Source organism: Heteronotia binoei, chromosome 5 (assembly GCF_032191835.1).
Source record: "Heteronotia binoei isolate CCM8104 ecotype False Entrance Well chromosome 5, APGP_CSIRO_Hbin_v1, whole genome shotgun sequence".
In the NCBI taxonomy this organism is placed as follows: Eukaryota; Metazoa; Chordata; class Lepidosauria; order Squamata; family Gekkonidae; genus Heteronotia; species Heteronotia binoei.
This window is the reverse complement of record NC_083227.1, coordinates 31,623,017-31,645,207: the sequence shown is the minus strand read 5'-3', so window position 1 is coordinate 31,645,207 and position 22,191 is coordinate 31,623,017. Positions and strand designations below refer to the sequence as shown.

General features: G+C 42.9%; 1 protein-coding gene and 4 non-coding genes across 5 annotated transcripts in view; all 5 read left to right on the top strand.

Moving 5' to 3' along the window:
- The window catches only part of LOC132572227 (carnitine O-acetyltransferase-like), a 68,119-nt gene that overhangs the window by 7,264 nt on the left and 38,664 nt on the right, over positions 1-22,191 (top strand). The window contains exon 3 of the mRNA XM_060239077.1: positions 622-740. Coding sequence (XP_060095060.1) covers positions 622-740 — 119 coding nt within the window. The remainder of the gene's footprint in view (positions 1-621; positions 741-22,191) is intronic.
- Positions 7,788-7,859, top strand: TRNAC-GCA (transfer RNA cysteine (anticodon GCA)). Its single transcript has one exon. It is a non-coding gene; the product is annotated as a tRNA-Cys (tRNA).
- Positions 9,125-9,196, top strand: TRNAC-GCA (transfer RNA cysteine (anticodon GCA)). The gene has a single exon. It is a non-coding gene; the product is annotated as a tRNA-Cys (tRNA).
- On the top strand, positions 10,370-10,441 carry TRNAC-GCA (transfer RNA cysteine (anticodon GCA)). The gene has a single exon. It is a non-coding gene; the product is annotated as a tRNA-Cys (tRNA).
- TRNAC-GCA (transfer RNA cysteine (anticodon GCA)) lies at positions 11,466-11,537 on the top strand. The gene has a single exon. It is a non-coding gene; the product is annotated as a tRNA-Cys (tRNA).

The window sequence follows — 22,191 nt, the reverse complement described above, 5'->3', positions numbered from 1 at the left end:
TCTGACTAGTTTGGCTGCAGTTAATAACAATAGGATTTGGTATAAGGGGTTGTTCTATGGTCTGAAACTCCTAAGAAAATTACTTTGGGTTGTTGAGGAATAGCATAACCTATTAGTTTAGATGCAGAATATCTGATTAGGGTCCAAAAATATTGCATCCTGATTAGGGCTGGGCATGAACTGAAAAATGAACCTTGGTTTGAGCATGAACTAGGCCAGTTCATGGTTCATTTTGAACTGGTTCATTTGGTTGCATAGTTCCTGAACCCAAAAGGATGGGTGGAGGAGACCCAGCTGAAGACTCTCTATGAGTTTGGTGTCTCTAACTTGCGAGGGGCCTGTTCTACCACCCCACAAACGAACCACAAACCAATTCGGGAGAAATGGTGGTTCATGTAAATTCATGGTTTGTGCAATCAAATGAACCATGAACTGCCATTTCCCCAGTTTGTGTCCATCCCTTATCCTGACACATTTCCACTTGATGTGGACACAAGAATCATATGCTGTCTTTTAAAGGTCTCTGATATACTGGGAAACGGTTAAGAGAAGATTGCTGATGGAGGTGTTGTATTCCTTCTTCCTCTTTTTTATGGGTAGTCTACTTTTTTTCCATCCCAGATCACGGATTGGTGGGTCCAGTCGACCTACCTGGAAAGCCGACTCCCCCTGGCTGTTCACTCCAGCCCAGCTGTGGTGCTGCCCAAGCAGGATTTTAATGACTGGAAAGGCCAGCTGAGGTAAGAAGGAACACGGACAGAGAGAAACTTGAGGCAGGCCTGAGGGTGTATGGCTGGTGACCTCAGGAGGAGGCAGAATTGGGAGTACTGCATTCATATAAACCACATGTGACTCCTGCTTTCCCCCCTTTAGATAACTTTCTTTGTTCCCTTGTGTGAAGAACGGGGATGGCCCTTTTCTGAGGAGTGTCACCTTTCTTTAGGATAGGGTTCTTAATTTTGTTGAGCCTATGGGCAAATTTCTGAAAACGGGGAGTGGGCCCAGTCACAGAATGGCTGCTGTAGGGGCTAGGCCCAATCCACAAAATCTTGAGAAGTTTCTGTTTATTTACTGTCTTCATTTTTACCCTGCCTTTCTTCCCAGTGGGGACTCAAAAGTAATGTGTATTATTCTTCTGTTTTCCGCTTTAACCTTGCAACAGCCCTGTGAGGTAAGTTAGACTGAGTGTGTATGACTGGCCCAAAGTCACTCAGCAATCTTCTGTGGCAGAGCAAGGATTCAAACCTGGGTCTCCCTTTAACCACTGTGCTATGCTGACAGCCATTTCTGAACAGATGCACCCTACAGACACAAAACCAATCCCTCTTGACCTTTTCTGAGGCACTTTCTGCTCCTGTGGTAGAGAAGAGCCAGAGCTTACTATTTGGGGATGGAGCAACTGAGCATCATAGCACTTATGGCTACCATGTTGGGGTTCATGCAGCTGTGATGCCTCTCTCTTTGGCACTGGTCTTTGAAGTGCTCCCCCCCAAGGCATCGCTGACTTCCTTAGGTACCTGTGGCCAGTGTCGTTCCCTAGAACCGATTTTAGGAACCGCCCTATCTTATGGAGTAGGTGTCTGATCTGTCTTACTTGGTATCATGGACCTGTTTTAGCTCTCCTGTCACTTTGAGATATTTGAACTGAGGATGTCAGAGACTGGAAGTGGGACCCTCTGTGGGCCAAACAGGATGCAGTATCCTGAGCCACAGTCCCTTCACATCAATGAACCTGTTCCTTTTCTGCCCCTTCCCCTTAGGAGACTGAAAGTGAGCGTGGAGGATATAATCAGTGCAAGCTTTTATTGAGGGGGGCCTGATCTCGGATAATCCAGAATTCATTATTGTGGCTGGTTGGGTTTCTTAGATGCTTTCTGCCTTTTCAAAAAACAGCCTCAAACTCTGGTTGTTCCCTCGTTTGGACTCCCAGTGCTGTGGAGATTTCTGTGTCATTTCTGTCCCTCGCAGCTTCTGCACTGAGAAAAAAGTTATGAGGGAAAAATGAGGAGGGAGGAGAACCATATATGCTGCCCTGAGGCGCTCTGCTGAAGGAAATGTAATAAATAAAAATTAAATGCTAAGCACTTATCCTTAATCAAAGTGCTTCAGATAAATTTACCTTCTTGTAAACCTTGCAAGTAGGTCACAGCCATTACCCCTATATTGCTAATGGACTTGTGTAATGAGCATTGTATTTGAAGTGAGATTAGAACCTGAAACTTGTTGAGTCATGCTTTGTTAACTGTTGGTAGTGGCTGTTCTGTACTTTGTTGCGTAAAATAGGAGAATAATATCTTTGGAAAGGATGCTTTGCTTCATCCTGAGGACAATGTAATGAATTCACACTGTCTATTAGGGATGGGCACGAACCAAACCATGAACCAAGGTTTGTGCATGAATTGGGCCGGTTCAGGAGAATGTGCCTCCCAGAACCCCCCACCGAACGTCCCTAGGAGAGATTGTGCCTTGGCTGCTGGAGATTCCAGGGCCTGGCTGGAGAAGGGAGGGGGTAGCATTTAAATGCCTCCCCCTCCCTTCCCCAGCCATGCCACTGCTGTTTAGTGTCCCCAGAGGGCTGGGGAAGGGAAGGGAGAGCTGGTCAGTTTTAGTCCATTCTGAACGCATTTACGTATATGCCTTTGGATATCACTTGGGAGGGGGGATTAACCACGAATGGAATAGTGAGAGTTCATTGGAGGTTCATGGTTTGTGAAAACTCTGAACCACAAACCTCCAACGAACCTCTGTTTTCCGGGTTCATGCCCATCCTTACAGCACTTCCCTTTTAAACATCTCTGCAGAAGCTGCAGAAAGCAGGGCTGCTCATATTTTATATGTCGATATTCTGTTGTAACATAGGGAAAGCACAAAAATCTGTTGACGCTTAAAGCGGAGGTTCTTGCTTTCGTTTTGAAGCAGGCTTCTAATCCTCATGGCAGTGCTGACTGTGGAATCTCAAAAGCCAAAGAATTGGTGGAATAAGATTTGGGTTAGGTCTTTGGTGTTTCTTGTCCTCCTTGCCCTTTCCCCTGTCTCACAAAATGAGAATAAATTATTCTAAAAGTAGTAAACAATACATTAATGTAAAATAAAGAATTATGCATATTTGCTTGACTGGCATAACATATTCAGGTGTGCAACCAAGAAATCAAAAGGTGACTGAGACTGGGAAGGGCAGCCATGAGGAAGCTAGAAACGATCTTTAGGTGTAAGGATGTGTCACTGGTGACCAAGATCAAGATAATTCATACCACAGTATTCCCCATTACTATGTACTGGTGTGAAAGTTGGACAGTGAAGAAAGCTGGTTGATTCTTTTGGAAGAAGGTTGATTGATTTGAATTGCAGAGAGTGTTACGGACAGGGCTTTTTTTGTAGCAGGAACTCCTTTGCATATTAGGCCACACACCCCTGATGGAGCCAATCCTTCTGGAGCTTACAGGGCTCTTAATATTGGACCTGCTGTAAGCTCTTGGAGGATTGGCTACATTAGGGAGGTGTAGCCTAATATGCAAAGGAGTTCCTGCTACAAAAAAAGCCCTGGTTATGGATACTCTGGACTGCTAAAAAGGCAAATAAGTGAGTCCTAGACCAAATCAAGCCTGAACTCTCCCTAAAATTTCAAATGACTAAACTGAGGCTATTATAATTTTGGTCACATTATGAGAAGAATAAAGTCACTGGAAAAGACCCAACATGAGATTTGACTGTCTCCATCAAGGAAGCTATTGGTTTGCCAGACCTGAGCAAGGCTGTTAATGATAGGATGTTTTGGAGGTCTTTAATTCATAGGGTTTCCATAAGGCAGAAGCTCCTTGACAATGCTTAATACGCACATGTGAAAACTGCAGAATGAACGTTTCTTGGTGCAGAATTTACGTGGCGTGATAAGTGTAAAATTTTTTGCTTTCAAGAGTCATGAGATCAGATACTGCTAGGTCTTGTAGCAGTGACTGAACTGCTACTGCTGGTGAATTGTGTTTCTGCAGTGCTTGAAAACTATCCTATATGCTAGCCTGCTGCCAGTGTGAATGCATCATTGAACTGGAAAGAGTTACAATACATCTGGTCCACCTTTCCTTTCAATACAGGAAACCCAAAGCTGGATTGGCACTGGTAGGTGACTGTTGAGCCTCTGAAGACTTCAAGTGAGGAAGAGCCCATTGTTCCCCTAGGTTAACTGTTGCCATTTGTCAAACTGCTCTTAGTGTTTGGGAAGTATCTTCTAATGGTCAACTGAACTCTACCTTTTTGTAACTTAAGCCGATTAGATCTAGCCTCACCCTCTAGAACAGCAGAGGACAAGTCATTGCCCTTCTCTGCATGACAGGTATGTGATCCGAGGGATTGCATCTCCCATCAGTCCTTTCTCCTCCAGGCTGAACCTACCTGGTTCCTTCCATCTTCTTTTAGTTGGACGTGTACCAGTCCTCCAGCCATTTTTGCTGTCTTGTTTTGAACCTTCCAGTGTTACAGTTAGATTCAAGCCCAGTAGCACCAGAGGAACCAACCAGATTTTGAGAGTCAAAGCTTCAGACAAAGGAAACTAAAAGCATATTCCTTGAAAAACTTGTTGGTCTCTGCGGGGCTACTGGATTTAAATGTAGCTGTTCTGCTGTGGACCAACACAGCCACCGCATAATATGTTTCATTGTTGTCTTTATTTTCTTAGAGTGGTACCTAGACCTCGATGCTGTACTGCTCTAGATGAGAACTGACACAGAATATAGTAGAACTCCTGTTCTTCAAGTCTTGGAGACTGCACATCTGTTAATGTAGCCTAAAAATCATTTATAGATATTTACACCCTATTTATTCCCCAATGAGAACATAGTATGGCTAACAACTTCCTTTCATCCATGTTTTTCCCTGTAAGGTTGGTTAGGCTGGGAAAAGAGTGACTGGATGTTATGATGCATCTCAGCTTCAGACTCCCTGGATTACAGCAAGGTGCAGGCAAATCTATGTTCCAAACAAAGGGCTCTGCCAAAGCCACAGGAGGAGAGGGTTCAGGAGCCTTTTACCTGCATGGGTGAAAGTAGTTCTGGGAAATGATCCTTGACCCCAAGAACCCTGCAAAGGTGTTAATGGTGAACCGCTGGGCCAATTTCAGCTTTAGAGTCTACTCTAGAGGTGTGCAAAAAAAAAAAAATTCGGCATTACACGGATTCGGAAGTATACGGGGGGAAAAAATTCGGAATCCCCGTATACTGCTGAATACCGCATTCGGAATAGCCGCATATACGGTAGATGCGCGGCTATTTCCGAATATATGGCCCTATTATACCCTATGGGCCATTGAAATCAATGGCAAATAGGGTATATTTGAAGCCGCCTGGAGGGGAGGGGGTTTGAGGGAGAGCCCCCAAATTTCAGGGGACCTGCAGGGGACTCTCCCCTCCAACCCCCCCCAAGTCCCAAAAAGATTGGGCCAGGGGATCCCATTCCAGGGGCACCCAAAGAGGGTGCCCCTATTCCATCATTATACCCTATGGGCCATTGACATCAATGGCAACATAGGGCATAATTAGAGGCTACTGGGGGGGCGGGCAGGGGGTTTGAGGCAGACCTGGCTGCAGCAAACCCAGATGCCAGCTCTCCAGCCCTGCCCCCAAACAACACGGGAAGAGCTGGCCAACCACAACAAGCCTGCTGGTTCTGGGTCTCTCACCCAGGTGCCAGCTTCCCTGCCACAGAACACACAATCTACAGATGCCAGCTCTCCAGCCCTGCCCCAAACAACAGGGGGAGAGCTGGCCAACCACAACAAGCCTGTTGGTTCTGGGTCTCTCACCCAGGTGCCAGCTTCCCTGCCACAGAACACACAATCTACTCTATAAAAACAAGAAAGTGACCCAGCCCACACACACCCTCGCCAACCCCCACACCAACCAGAGGTAATTTTAAAAAACCAAAACAAAACCAGCAGAATCACAAAATGCCAAGTGTTTAAAAAAGTGGCCTTTTCACCAACAAGAAAGTTCAGGCCAAATAAGTCAACAACACCCCCACCCCCAGTCCTCCACCCCCAAACCAGGAAAAGGGACAACAGGAAAAAAGGCCAAGCAACTCAAGTGTTTAAAAAGTGGCCTTTCACCAATAAGAAAACTCAGGCCAAACCAGTCAACAACAACACCCCCACCCCTAAAACCAGAACCAGGAAAAGGGGGACAAAAGTGGCCTTTTAAACAATGAAAATTAGGCCAAACAGCACCCCCCCCCAATAACCTGAAGATAAAAGTAACAGCAGCAGTACAACACAGCAGCAACAAATCAAACACTGAATACTTTTAAAACAGTAAAAAACCCTCAACTTTTAACAATACAGGAACTTTGCCAACCCCCCCCCAAAAAAAAAACAAAAAACCCTTCACCCTAACCCCAAGAAATCCAAGCCACCCAAATCAGGAGAAGTAAAAGGACACTGCACTTTTAAAAGTCCTCTCACTAAATTAAGATATGGGCAAATTAGCAACCCCCCACCCCAGGCCCCCACCCCCAGCAGAACCTAACCCCAACCCCAAATAGGCTACCCACCCAGTACTCACCCACCCAAATCTGGACAAGTAAAGGGACTCTAGTCCTTTTACCAACAAAAACTAAAACAAGAACCCCAAAACTGTCTTACCTTGTCTTCTTTACTCCAGGGAAGTCAGGTAAGGCTGAGTGAGAGAGCAGCAGGCAGCAGCTGAAGCCAAGGGCCAGCCAGCAGCAGCACAATCTCTCTCACACCACCAACCCACATACACCAGCACAGCAATGGAGGAGTCCAGCCAGGAAGCCTCCTTAAAAAGGTTCTCTGGCCCTACAGAGAGCAATTTCAAAAAATAGCACTGCTCTCTGATTGGCCAGATAACAGTGCTTACTTGGATACCCAAGTAAGCAAAAGATCAAAATAACAGCAATGTAGCTGATGGCTGGGCCATCAGCTACACAACAGCCCTGCAAAGCATGCATTTGCAATGCATTTTGCAAATGCATGCTTTGGATTGGCTGCTGGGGCTCCTCTTCCCCCTCCCCCCCCCTCCCTGATCCCAGGGAGGCTATGGGAGAGGCAGGAAGAGGCCACTGAAGGCGGGAAAGTAGGCAAGCAGCTCCACTGAGGCTGCAGAAGCTACTTTCCCGCCTTTTCCATTGACAGCCGTATACTTCCGAATAGCTATTCGGCAGTATACGGCGAGCCGTATTCGGCTGCCGCATAATAGGCGGCAATGGGAATCGGCTGCGGCCAATTCCGTATACAGCCGAATCAGTGTTGATTCGGCTGTATATATGGTTCGGCCAAACCGAATGCACACCCCTAGTCTACTCTTCATCCTCTTCCCCCAGATTCCCAAGGTCTCTTGCACTAACTTTCTTTTTTACTGTATCACACTGGCAAATGCGTGTTCAGCTTATGATTGCCTTTAACCCCACGATCCTTTTCAAGTGTACTACTAATGCCAAGCTGAGAATCCCCCATCATATACCCATGCATGGGATTCTTTTTTGCCTAAATGCAAAACTTTCTATTTGTTGGATTTTATGTTGTCAGTCTCAACTCAGCAGCCATGGAATGCATCCAATTCTTCCCTCAAGTTTTGCAGACTGAGTAATGATGTTTAGAGAGAAATTAGTCCAAATATGTAACTAGTTAAGCTTGATGGACAATGAAATATAATTGTAGGTTCTGTGGGTGGAAAATAATTAGAATAGCTAACAAACCTGTTAGTATCTGTAGATCAAAGAGGGTTGTGTAGACAAACCAGTATTCTTAACTAGACTTCTTAGTAACAAGGAGGCGTGCTGGGGGTATAGCTCAGCGGTAGAGCATTTGACTGCAGATCAAGAGGTCCCTGGTTCAAGTCCGGGTGCCCCCTCTTTTTTTGCAGGCAAAGAATAGTTATCAAGCCTTCCTTGTTCCAAAAGAGTCACTGGTGGTTAATTTAATTTTTTTTTGAGAAATCTTTTACAAGGGATCCATTAGAATTAATAGTGAGATAGATCCTGTATAATTTACTAGTGTAATCTGTGACAGATATTTATAATTTGGGAGTATAACTTGGTTGGTAAAGCATTTTATTGCAAACCAAGGGGGGGGGCGGTCCTTGCTTCAAGTCTCCATGCCACCCCAGTCTCTTGGAGAGAACTAGATCTTGAATTTTTAGGTGGTGTAATCTTCAAAAGCTTATAGTAGGTAAACTTTAGAAATAACTAATAGTTAACAAAAGTATTTGATTTGGAACCTGTTTTACGGAAATGGTAGGCTATTAATAGAATAAAATAAATAAATAGGGTTGTATTTCCTGTGCATGTTAGGAAAAACAAAGAACAGCATTGTTAAGGTACTTGTTAGTCTAAATAAGCATGTTCTCTCTGAATCCTGAACTCAGAAGTTAATTAGTTTAGCAAGACCCCAGACCATGTTAGCAAGTTGGTTCATTAGTTTAGCAAGACCCCAGACTTTAACCATTGTTAAGGTACTTGTTAATCTAAATAATCATGTTTTCTCTGAATCCTGAGCTCAGGCGTTCATTACTTTAGCAAGATCCGAGACCATAATCATAGCTGATTATGACTGTCTTGATTTGTGCACAGAAGATAAAACAGCAGCCATTGAAAACCCTTTCAGATTGACAAGGTGCACTCTCAGTAACCTGCAACAACAAGCAGCCTTGCTGCTACGTTTTGTTCTAGCTGAAGCTGTCAGTCTTCAAGGACAGCCCTCTACGGAGGACACTGTAGTAGCCTAGCATGGAGAACCATGGCTAGATCATGCCTCTGAAGGAAGGGCAGCAGCTGGTGGACTATGTGAAGTTGGGAAGGCTGTTATTGGCTGAGAAGCTTCTTGCTTACCAGTACTGCAATATGTAAGCTGAAAGTAGTTTTGGATATGGTCTTGGTATGCTTGGAGAGAAAAGTGAGGCCCAGTATGTCCGCTGAGTGTTTAACTGCACATTCTGAAATATATCCCAAAACACTTTGTAAAACATAGCTATTTACTGTGTTATCCCTTAGGAGATATTCATAAGGAAAGTATTACTGTAAAAGTAGGAAGGCAATGATGCTTCAAGGCATGGCAAGGAGCTATGTGGCCAAACCAGTGTGCATAATTAGACTTCATGGTGAGTTCAGTGTGTGTACTGGGGGTATAGCTCAGCGGTAGAGCATTTGACTGCAGATCAAGAGGTCCCTGGTTCAAGTCCGGGTGCCCCCTCTTTTTTTTGCAGGAAAAGCATATTTATCAAGCTTTCTTGTTCCAAAAGAGTCACTGGTGGTTAATTTAATTTTATTTTTTTGACAAATCTTTTACAAGAGATCCATGAGAATGAATGGTGAGATAGATCCTGTATAATTTACAAGTGCTCTTTGTGACAGATAATTATAATTTGGGGGTATTGCTTGTTTGGTAGAGCATTTGATTGCAAACCAAGGGGTCCTTGCTTCAAATCCAAGTCTTCCCACCACCCCAGTCTCTTGGAGAGAACTTGATCTTGAATTTTTAGGTGGTGTAATCTTCAAAAGCTTATAGTAGGTAAACTTTAGAAATAACTAATAGTTAACATAAGTCTTTGATTTGGAACCTGTTTTATGGGAAGGGTGGGCTATAAATAGAATAAAATAAATAAATAAATAGGGTTGTATTTCCTGGGCATGTTAGGAAAAACGAAGAACAGCATTGTTAAGGCACCTGTTAGTCTAAATAAGCATGTTTTCTTTGAATCATGAACTCAGGAGTTCATTAGTTTAGCAAGACCCCAGACCATTTCAGGGCTTCATAGCTGATTATGACTGCCTTGATTTGTGCACAGAAGATAAAACAGCAGCCATTGAAAGCCCTTTCAGATTGACAAGGTGCACTCTCAATACTCAGCACCAACATGCTATGTTTTGTGCTAGCTGAAGCTGTCTGTCTTCAGGAACAACCCTCTATTGAGGACACTGTAGTAGTCTAGCATGGAGAACCATGTAAATCATGCCTCTGAAGGAAGGGCAGCAGTTGGTGGAATGTGTGAAGTTGGGAAGAGTGTTATTAGCTGAGAAGCTTCTTGCTTACCAGTACTTCCCTGAAGCATGTAAGCAGAAAGTAGTTTTGGATAGGGTCTTGGTATGCTTGGGGATAGAAGTGAGGCCCAGTATGTCTGCACAATCTGGAATATATCCCAGAATTCCTTGTAAAGCAGAGATATGCAGTGGGTTATTCCTCAGGAGATGTTCATAAGGAAAGGGTTACTGTAAAAGTAGGAAGGCAATGATGCTTCAAGGTATGGCAGTGAACTAGGGTTACTGTAAAAGTAGGAAGGCAATGATGCTTCAAGGTATGGCAAAGGATTATGTGGCCAAACCAGTGTGCATAACTAGATTTCATGGTGAGTTCAGTATGTGTACTGGGGGTATAGCTCAGCGGTAGAGCATTTGACTGCAGATCAAGAGGTCCCTGGTTCAAGTCCGGGTGCCCCCTCTTTTTTTTGCAGGGAAGATGGATTTATTAAGCCCTCTCTGCTCCAAAATACTCATTGTGAGTAAACAGTTTTTAAAAACCTTTTACCAGAGATACATGAGAGTGAATGGCAGGAGAAATTCTATATTACTAACCAATGTTCTTCGTGACAATTCAGGGATAATTAAAAAAAATGTTAAGGTATTGGCTAACTAAACATTTTTTTCTAAGAATCCTGAGCTCAGGAATTGATTAGTTTTGTCTGCCAATCATAAGAAGGGCAAAATCTTGATTTATGAAATCCCACGGAGACACTCCTAGAACCTCTGAGCCCCTTTGCAATGGCTGTAGTATGAGTGGAAGCATGGAGGTTCATCCATCTCAGGCCTAAGAAAGAAAACACCTCTGTTTTCCAAGGCTTTCTGAAATGACATTGGGGCAAGGACCCAGACTATTTTAGGGCTTCACTGGTACTTGTTGTTTTGTACCCAGAAAATAAAATGATAGCCCTTGAAAACACTCTAACACTGACAAGCCGTGTTCCCCAAAACCTACGCCAGCAAGCAGTCTTATTGCTACATTTTGCACTAGTTGAAAATTACAGTCTTCAAGGGTGGCCCTCTGTGGAGGGCATTGTAGTAGCCTAGCAAGGAGAACCATGGCTAGATCATGCCTCTGAAGGAAAGGCAGCAACTGGTGGACCACATGAAGTTGGAAAGACAGTTATTGGCTGAGGACTTCTTGCTTACCAGTACTTACCTTCCGTTGTAGTGTGCAAGTTGAAAGTAGTTTTGGATATGCTCTTGGTATGCATGGGGATAAAAGTGAGACCCAGTATCTCTGCTGAATGTTTAACAGCACAATCTGGAATAGAGCCCAGAACTCTTTATAAAACGTAAACATCCAGTGGGTTATTCCTCAGGAGATGTTCAAATGGAAAAAATTACTGTAAAAGTAGGAAGGCAGTGATGATTCAAGGCATGGCAAGGAACTATGTGACCAAACCAGTATGTATAACTAGATGTCATTGCTCAGTTTGTGTACTGGGGGTATAGCTCAGCGGTAGAGCATTTGACTGCAGATCAAGAGGTCCCTGGTTCAAGTCCGGGTGCCCCCTTTCTTCAGCTTTTTGTTTTTTAAAACCATGAAACACACTTCTAAGTTGTTTGTTTGATGTTATGGAGGGCTGAAAATCCAACTACTTATGGATGAAACCTAGAAATACTGCATGAAAACTGATGTGTAAATATTTGTTAAGTGGGAGGAAAATGTGACAGGTCCAGATTCCTGTACTAGAGTTCTTGGTATTTACCTGGGTTCTGAGAGACTGCCTATAGCATGTTTTACTGCAGATCAAATAGTTTCTCAGTCAAATATAGGTGACCCCTATTTTAAAAAGGATTTTTTTTTTTTTAGTGTTTCAACATAGACTCATACAGTGTTCATATTTGGTACCAGTAAATCCTATCCCATCTGGGCAAACAAGGTTCCTGTTACTGGATCAGCTAAGTTCTGAAGCTGAGGTTTAAAACAATTAACACCGATTCTGCATTTAGCACTTGCCTCCCTTCTGTGCAGCACTCCTCAAAGTGGCTCTTTTCCCCAGATTCTGCATTGGCATCTCCGGAGTGGGGCTGCATGTTCTCTACTTGCTCCTTGCCCCTTGCAGACTCGAGAGCCAAGAATGAGACTGGGACAAAGGCTAATGCAGAATCGGCCTTATTGTATTCCTAAGCCATTTGGGTTTTTTTTTATAGAACACCTAGTGTACGCAAATGTAGAAACTGGCTTTTATGGGAAAAAAACTGTTTGGTTATCTTACTTTTCAGAACCAATTCTGAGGCAGTTTGTACGAAGCATTTTCTTATTTAGCCCAGTCCAGACTTTTCCAAAAACAAACACCTGGTCCTTTTGGAAGGTTGTAAATTCCACCCTCACCAACATATCTGAAATACTGTTGCGCTTGATAATACCTGTTTCAGTGTTTACTTTTTGTTGCTATTTAAACTCAAGGTTGTTTCTGTACCTGAGTTACATTAAATCTTTTATTTTTTCTATTTACAACAGAGTACACACAGTTGCATTTAGTGAAATGTTTTTATCCCTCCATTTCCTCAGACAAGTTCCAGGTGCTCAAAACACTTCAGAGTGGCCAAGGAGACAAAGACAGTAGGCACAGGAAAGACATCCTCCCTAATAGTCACTTCCTGAGCTGACCCATTAGAACAGTGCCCCCCAACCTTTTTGGCACAAGGAACCAGTTTTGTGGAAGACAATTTTTCCCTGGACCAGTGGAGGTGGGAATGCTGAGGGTTTTGGTGCCCCCACACCCTGTCTCTGTCTCACTCCGTGGCCCGGTTGCTAACAGGCCATGGACCAGGACTGGTCCATGGAGCAGGGGTTGGGGACCCCTGCATTAGACCGCAAGCATAGCTCCTCCTACAAGAAGTCCTCCTGAACAACTCTTGCATTGCGCATTTTGAGAAGAGATAGAAAGGGCGGGGGTTCTTAATAGCCTCAGGCAAGACCACTCCACAGTATGGGAGACACCACAGTGAATGAACATTACCTCTTGGCAGGTGGCGCCTTTTGAAGGTGCCTTATGCTGGAGGCAACAAAGTGCTGCATCTCATAGTCTTTTAACCTCATGCATTCTTTTCCCAAAAGAAGCTACATAAGTGCAGAGATACTTTGACTTCTTCCTTCTCAAAGGCGCCTGTGCATGCTCAGAAGCATTAGTAAATACTCATGCACCATGGCCCTTTTGACTGGCTGAACATGCGGCAAAGGCTTTCTCTAATGGCTTCACCATGTGCCCAGCAATCATTTGCGTGGCTTGTTAAGAAGAAGAGGACTGCAGATTTTTTTCCCCCTCCTCCGTTTTAAACAATTTTATTGATAACATATGGTAACAATTTCCATTAATAACTTCTTTTCATCTATCCCATATGCTTCTTTCTAATCACCCCTCCCCCCGTTACTTGACCCCCGCCAGTTTTATTTACTCAAAATACTAACATTAAAAGGTACCTTTAATTCCTAAGAACTAAAATTAATATTCTTTCTTTTAAAATTTAATCATTATCAAAAATTGTCCAATGTCCTTTTACTTTCCACTCGTCTTCTACATAACTTCTAAATTTTTTCCACTCCCTTTTAAAATCTTCTAAATCATAGTCTCTTAAAGTTCTTGTTAATTTGTCCATCTCACTCCATGTCATAACTTTTACAAGCCAATCCCATTTTTCTGGTATTTTTTCTTGCTTCCATAACTGCGCATATAGTGTCCTAGCAGCTGAAAGCAAGTACCAAATTATAGTTCTATCTTCTTTTGGAAATTTTTCCATTTGTAATCCCAACAGAAAAGTCTCTGCAGCTTTCTTGAATTCATATCCCAAGATCCTAGAAATTTCTTGTTGGATCATCTGCCAATACTTTTTTCGCTCTTTCACAAGTCCACCACATATGGTAGAAAGAACCTTCACGTTTTTTACATTTCCAACATCTGTCTGGCATCTTGTTATTCATCTTTGCCAATTTTTTGGGAGTCATATACCATCTATACATCATTTTAAAACAGTTCTCTTTAATACTCTGACATGTTGGAAGTTTCATAGAGTTCTTCCATAAATATTCCCATGTATCCATCTGTATTTCTTTATTTACATCTATTGCCCATTTAATTATTTGAGATTTCACTACTTCATCTTCTGTAGACCATTTTAAAAGTAACTTATAAGTTTTTGAAATTAATTTTTCATTATCTCCAAGCAGAACTTTTCCATTTCTGTTTGCTCTCGTCTTATTCCTTCAGTTTTAATATCGTTTTCCACCAAACTCTTTTTATTTGTTGCATTTGAAACCAATCGTATTTGTTATTCAGCTCCACAGCAGTTTTCAATTCTATTTTGCCACTTTGTATTTTTAATAGTTGATTGTATGACAGCCATTTTCCCTCACCTGTCTCAGCTGTTATTTTTATCACTTCTGCTGGCACTATCCATAATGGTTTTCTTTCATCACCATATTTCTTATACTTCATCCATGTATTCAACAAATTATTTCTTATATAATGGTGAGGGAAAAAAGTATCCTTCTTTTTCTTCCCATAATACATATAAGCGTGCCAGCCGAATTTATTTCCATGACCTTCCAACGCTAAAAGTTTTTTATTCAACAGCGTCACCCAATTTTTTATCCACACTAAACAAACTGCTTCATGATATAATCTTAAATCTGGTAATTGGAATCCTCCTCTTTCTTTAGTATCTATTAAAACTTTCATTTTAATCCTTGGTTTCTTCCCAGCCCATACAAATTCCGAAATCTTCCTTTGCCATTTGTTAAATTGTTTACTGTCTTTCACAATCGGAATAGTTTGAAACAAATACATTATTAAAGATTTCAGGTTTTCACGGCTGGAAACATCATTAGGGTTTGTAGAATCTTTCGGGCTCAAGTGCCGTGTTCTACTGGAGAAAGTTTTTCTTCCAGATGTTTCGTTCTCGGCTGCGGAGAACATCCTCAGTGGCGTTGCAGCCGGGAGCAGGCGCTCTGACCTTCTTGGCTGCTGTGCATTGAGTGAGGCCAGGGCTGCTGGAGAGCTGCTATTTCTAGGCTGGAGGGTGTGTGGTGAAAGGGCAATAGGTTTGTGGATGTGCCCATTGTTTGGTGGGGCTTCCTGGAAGGGTAGTGATAAGGAAACTGGCTGTTGAATGTGACCATTGTTCTGTGTTAATTGCTGGGGGGGTTGGAAGGGGTGTGAAGAAAAGGAAGATGGTTGTTGACTGTGCTGATTGTTCTGTGGAATGTGCTGGTTGTTCTGTGAATTTCTGCAATTTATAGTAAATAGGGTGTTTTGCAGAGCTGGATACCAAGATTGGTGGATGGAAATGCCTTCTTCCTTTCTGTTAAAGTTGTGCTGGTGTTTGTAAATCTCAATAGCTTCTCTGTTCAGGCGGGCATGATAATGTGAGACCGTAGAAAGGACTTCAGTTCTTTCAAAGTGGATGACGTGGTCTCCTTCTTGAAGTGCATGTTCAGCTACAACTGATTTTTCTGGCTGAAACAAGCGACAGTGTCTCTTGTGTTCGATGAGGCGGGTGTTGATACTACATTGGGTAGTGCCAATGTAGACTGCACCACAAGAGCAGGGTATTTTGTAGACTCCAGGGGGTGAAAGTGGATCTCTCATATCTTTGGCCGAGCGCAGCAAGTGGCGGATCTGTTGTGTGGGTTTGAAGACTGTCAACATTGCGGCGTTTGAGAATTTTGCCAATGTGGTTGGTGACAGATTTTATGTAGGGCAGGAAGGCTGTACCTACATTTGTGTGTGGCTCGGGATTTGGCGTGGATGGTCTCTTGGGATGGAGGGCTCTTCTAATTTCTTGTAGGGAGTATCCATTGGCCTGCAGTGACTGTTTGAGGTGGTGTAGTTCCTGCTGGAGTTGGCTTGGTTCACAGATGCGTGATGCTCAGTGGGCAGGCCATTTGTAAAACTGTGTACAGTTCTAATAATTTATAATCCATCAAATTCTTTATTCTCTTCATAAAATTTACGCAGCTCCTGTGTATTTGTAATTGTAATCCTTCTTCCTTGTAGCTCAAAGCTCAAACCTTCAGGTATTATCCATCTATACCTCATTCCATTGTCACGTAGTTTTTCTGTTAATTTCTTATATGTTCTCCTGTCATTTATCACTTGTCTTGGCAATTTTTTCATTATTCTTACTCTGCTTCCTCCCACTATCAATGTCTTTTAAAAAATTTTATTCAAGATTTTCCCCACCATTTCTTTTGTCATATATCTTATAACCACATCTCTTGGTAAGTTATTTTTCTTGACATATGATGAATTCACTCTATACATATAATCATACATGTTTCTAGTCCCTTCAGGATCTTCCTCCAAGAAATCAGCAATTATTTTTATTACATGTTCTTTTAAGTCTGTCCCTTCTTCTTCAGATACTCCTCTCAGACGTATTTGTGTCTCCATCAATTTACAGTCATGGATTGTTATTTTTTCTTGCATTTTTAATAAGGTGGAATCCTGGAGTTTAACTTTCCCTTCTACCTCCTGCACTTTTTTGACACCACCACTGTTTCATTTCTAAGCTCTTCCATTTCTTTTTTAAAGTCCTCTATCTTTTTAAAGTTCTTTTTTGCAAGCATTTATCATCTTTTCCACCCCTTTCATCATCCTAGCTTCCATTGCTTCCAACTGATCTTGCATCTTCTCCAGTGAGGCAGCCCTTGCACAGGTTACCTTTGACTCTGACATTAAAAAAACAGTGAAAAATTTGATATCACCAAATTAAATTTCAACTATCAGGTTTGATAGATTAGAACTTGTCCTTTCAAATGAGCCTAATTTTGCTGTCCTCCGACCTTCCCAGGCTCAGATATTAATTTTTAAAAAATTTAGCTTCCCAGTAATGGCCGCCGATGTTTTTCTATGGTAATACAATCCTAGAGTAGGTCCACTTTTTCAATAGTTACTTCCTGCTTTGCTTGCCCCAAGTCACATTCTCACTGGTAAGAAAGTCTCACGATACTTGACGTATTTCCTGTGTTGACTGTAGAAACTACAGATCTCTGACGATGGTGCTTTCACTCCATGACCGCAGGTAGACAAAACAATAAATTCTTTTCCAATTTTTAACACTGTCCTTAATTTAACAAAGTCCAAAATTCACCCCTTCTCCTCTTCTTCTTCCAAGCTTTCAAACTTTCTCTTTCCCACCTTCTAATATTATTTTGTTTGCTTTAAAATAGTCCCAGAATGGTAGATAACAATCAGTACCTTTTTCTAAGGTTATCCAGAACAACACTGGTCTCGTACAGCATCAGATGTTTAACAGTCTCAAAGAAGATTAGGATCTTGTCAAGCTTATGTCAAATAAATGACTCTGTAAGCTTCTGCAGATTATGAATATGCAACTCTTCTCCGGGGATCCCTCAAAGGAGCCCCCGCCCCGGACTCCCTTTTAGCCAAGGTAAATCACCTCAAAGTTTCCTGTGCATAGCTTGGACTAATCTCTCACTGAGAAAAGTAGGCAGAAGGCAAAAATTTGCCCTTTACTACCCCGAACAGAAGCTCCAGTCTGCCCCCCTTAGAGAGGCAGGTCAGCTCAGCATTCTCCAAATCCCAGAAGTCAAGAAGAAGACTGCAGATTTATACCCCGCCCTTCTCTCTGAATCAGAGACCCAAAGCGGCTTACAATCTCCTATATCTTCTCCCCCCAGACACCCTGTGAGGTGGGTGGGGCTGAGAGGGCTCACAGTAGCTGCCCTTCCAAGGACAACTCCTGCGATAGCTATGGCTGACCCAAGGCCATTCCAGCAGCTGTAAGTGGAGGAGTGGGGATCAAACCTGGTTCTCCCAGATAAGAGTCCGCACACTTAACCATTACACCAAACTTGTTTGTGGATATTGTGGTCTTGGGCACTTCACTTTTTAGATGATACTGTTGAGAACCATGGTAAGGACTGGATAGCCTAGTCAAGCCTGCTCTTGTCAGATCTTGGAAGCTAAGCAGGGTCAGCATCGGTTAATATTTGAATGGGCAGCTACCTAGGAAGTTGCAAAGCAGAGGCAAGTAGTGGCAAACCACCTCTGTTCATCTTTTGTTCTTGAAACCTCTACGAGTTCACTGTAAGTCGGTTGCTACTTGATGGCACTTTCCACCAAGACTTGTTAAATTAACATGAATGATATAACATATTTTAAGCAATTGCTGTCTGTTGTATATGCTGCCATTTTGTGAAGAGTGGCAGCCAGTCTGAAAATGAGCAGGTTTTGCCTGTCTCCAAGAATAGCAGGAGGAAAGAGTTTAATTGAGCATCCTTGCAGTGGAAGATGAGTAATGAAGGGGCGATATGTCAGAATTTGAGCATAATGAGACAGGGCCTGTCGGTTAGTTCTGAATTGGCTGTAACATCTCTCTGTTTTGGCTCAAAGTCCCCTAAGGCTTTGCAAACCAGGGAAACACTATATTGCTTGCAATAGGCATGTTGTAGACCTGCATATGCTTCTTTTCCTCTAAACATAGATAAAATTCCAAGAAACAAGGGTTTTAGATACCAGTCTCAAGCCTAAGCATATGTATTATCTGGCTACCAGGCGCCTTGATTGTATATCCTTGATGAAGAGCTTGTTATGATCCTTTTGACCTCACAAATGGTAAAGTATCCTTGGACAGGGTTCATCAGGGCTATTTTTTGTACAAAAAGTCCAGCAGGAATTCATTTGCATATTAAGCCACACCCACTGACAGCACTATCGTTTTACACAGGGCTTTTTTGTAGAAGAAGCCCAGCAGGCACTCATTTGCATATTAGGCCACTCCCCCTGAAGCCAAGCCAGCCGGAACTGCATTCCTGTGCATTCCAGCTCAAAAAAAGCCCAGGATAATTTGGGGAGAGGCGTTTCTTGACCTCACAGATGACATTGGGTTCATCCAACTAATGTAGGAGGGGCTGAGTTTCATCCAGCTAATCATATTCCTTATTGACACTTATGCTCTCTGCCATAGATTGGAAAAGGTATATAAGAAGTGTTTTTCCTCTGCCCTGGGCTGTTTGTCAACAGCTCTTATGAGGGTCCTTGGTGAACAGACAGGAACGTTGCTTACTCTTGCAGAAGTGTACACTGTATTGGGATTTTCTGTATACTATTGAATATTGCTTGTGTATGGATTTAAGAATTAATAAATAATTTTGGTTCAGAGCAGCTGCTCTCTCTTCATGTCTCTGATAGACGTGGTTCCCTGGCCAGTCTTCAGCCATCCATTTAAAATGGGTTTGGGGACCCTCGGTACGGGCCTTGGGTCTTAAATGCCCCAGCAGGCAACCAGTGAAAACATTCAGTGTTGGTAAGTGTATGGTGATTCACATTGGGACAAAAAATCCCAAGTCCAAGTATAGGCTAACAGAGACTGAATGTGCTGGACTTGAGAGGGGAAAAGATCTTGGGGTTGTAGTAGATAGCTCAATTAAAGTGTCAACCCAACTGTGCAAACTCTACAGTTAGGGAGGAAAGGGACTGAGAATAAAACCGCCAGTACTGTCCCTGCATAGCTGTATGGTGCAGTCTCATTTGTAAAACTGTGTACAGTTCTAATCACTGTATCTCCAAAAGGACATTGCAGAGTTGGAAAAGGTACAGAGGGGAGGCAACCAAGATAATTAGGGGGTTGGAGCACCTTCTTTATGAGGAAAGGCTGAAGAGTCTGAGGCTTTTCAGTTTAAAAAAGAGATGGTTCAAAGGGAGGGAGCATAATAGAGGTTTCTTAAATGATATTTGTGGTGGAGAGTTGACAAAGAGGTCTTTTTCTCCCTCTCCCAAAAGGCTAGAATTCAAAGGCATCCAATAAAGCTGATGGGCAGTAGATTCAGGATGGACAAAACAAAATACTACCGTATACAGAGTGATTAAAATGTGGAATTCACTGCCAGAGGATGTAGTGTTGGCCGCCGGAATAACAGCTTTAAAAAGGAATTAGACTCATGGAGGATAAATCTGTCAATGGCTACTAGCCATGCAGACTGAGGGGAACTTCCACATTCAGAGGCACGAAGCCTCTGAATCCCAGAACCAGGAGGTGACATGAGGGGAAGGCCTCAGCCTCTTTGCCCTGTTGTTGGCTGTCCAGAGGAACTGGTTGGCCACTGCATTGGACAGGATACTGGACATAGACCATTGGTCTGATCCAGAAGAGCTCTTCTTATGATCTGATGAAAAGACCTGCTGAAGCTAATCATTAGTAAAGCAAGGAGGAAGACCTTGAATGATGTATGGGTCCTGTGGGTGTATGCTTTAATCCTTGGCATCTTAAATTATAGGATCTCTGAAAGCAGGGATTGGAGGGGAAGGGGAGACATTTTCCCCCATCAGATTTCAGAGAGCTGCTGCCAGTATGAGTAGACAGTGCTAAGCTAAGGAGGAGATGTGGCCCGATGATACAACCTCACTTCATAGAAGTGCTGCAGACCAGAACATTATGAACTTGTATACATCAAAGCCAGCATTTTGAGTTGCACCTGGTACAATTATTTCAGCATGGAGGGTGATGTAGAACTTGGTGTGCAGTACAGCAAGTATTGATTGGCGCATTCTGGACCAAGTGGAAGCCTCTGAATGGTCTTCAAAGGCAACATCAAATGCAGCATGATCACATAGGCCCATTTGGACATGATAAAGCAATTTGTGTCATGGATCGGATGCCAACTGCCACTCCTGACATGGTGACCTGAGCCCCCAACAAGATGGTTGCAAGTGGCCATCTCTGCAAGCGAGCTGGACTGGCCGACGCAGGTTGAGTGCAAGCAGCAGTGGCCTGATCTTCCTTGAAAAAATTCTCCCCTCTGGTGGGCCCCTTCCAGAATGGAGCCTGGGGCGGCTGTCCCTGTAATGATTCCCCTTGAGAGGAGTCCTTTTGAAACAGACACATGGAAACAAAGTGTGTCTGTTCCGAAGCAGCCCATCAATTGCCAAATCACAGGGCTGTCTTGAGACTATTAATCTTTCCTATAATAATCTCTGTTGATAATCACCCCCGCCGACTGAAAATAAGTCATTTATTCCTAGTATCATGGGAAAACCTTGCGTCTCAGCCAAAGATCACCCATGCTATTTTAAAAGATATCTATTTAAAATAAATCAAATCACTCTTGAAATGGTTAAACATGAATTGCAGTGATTCAGAAAAACCTTGCAGGTGAAAAGGAAATAAGAAAAACATCACCCGTTTCCCTAACCATTTTAAGATTGAAATATAAAATACAATTTCTGAGCATTTTCAGAAAGATTTGATTATCTTACGCACCCCACATCTGAAAGGGTGTCTGGAGTGCGGCTTTCTTATAAGGTTTTGCCAGTTATTGATCCAAATGACCCGTTCTCATAATAAAATGGTAAAGGTTTATTGGGATCAGATACAGAGCATGACCTTGTGCTTTGGACAGCCAAAGCCAAGAATAACGAAAGCAATACAGTTACCGTATTTTTCGCTCCATAAGACGCACTCCCCCCCCCAAAAAAAAGTGTGGGGGGAAGTGTGTGCGTCTTATGGAGCAAATACTGCAAAAAAGGGGCGTGGCCAAGGCGAGCGCGTGACGGCGGGCAGGAGGGTCCAATCTGCGCGTGCCCCTCCCCTCCGCGAGGTGGGGCCAAGAGCGCTGAGAGGAAGAAGCTGATGCGTGTCGGAGGAAAGAGCTGCAGGTGCGGCGCAGGCCGGGACCCCTCAGGGAAGCAGCCTTTGGTCAGTCAGGGTGCGTCTTATTGTCAGGTGCGTCTTATGGAGTGAAAAAATACGGCACTTAAAATTATAGTCCAAAAAGTCTCCACCCAACAATCTGTTGGTTCCCAGGAAAGGTGATACTTCGAGATAGTTAGAGCATGAAGGTCAAAGACAGTGCCTTGCTGCCTGTTGTCAGGGCAACGTGATAAGTGAACTAGCCATTTCTAAGATACAATCAACTACAAAGCATTCTTCCCCCATCCCTCCTGCATTCATCTTAGCAGTTAAATATATGTTTCTTCAGGCAGAGGCAAGAAATGAAAGTTAAAGTTCAGAGCAAGCAAAACCCAACAGTTCATGTCCATTACAAAATCATGGCAGGCTCATCCTGACACCCAATTACATGAAACTCACACAATTGTATGAAAACCATTTAATTTGTATCCTCTGAAAATATATGATGTAAGGGTGTTTCTGAGTTTTCTTTCAAATAGAAATAACATGTTTCAAATCATTGATGTGTCCATT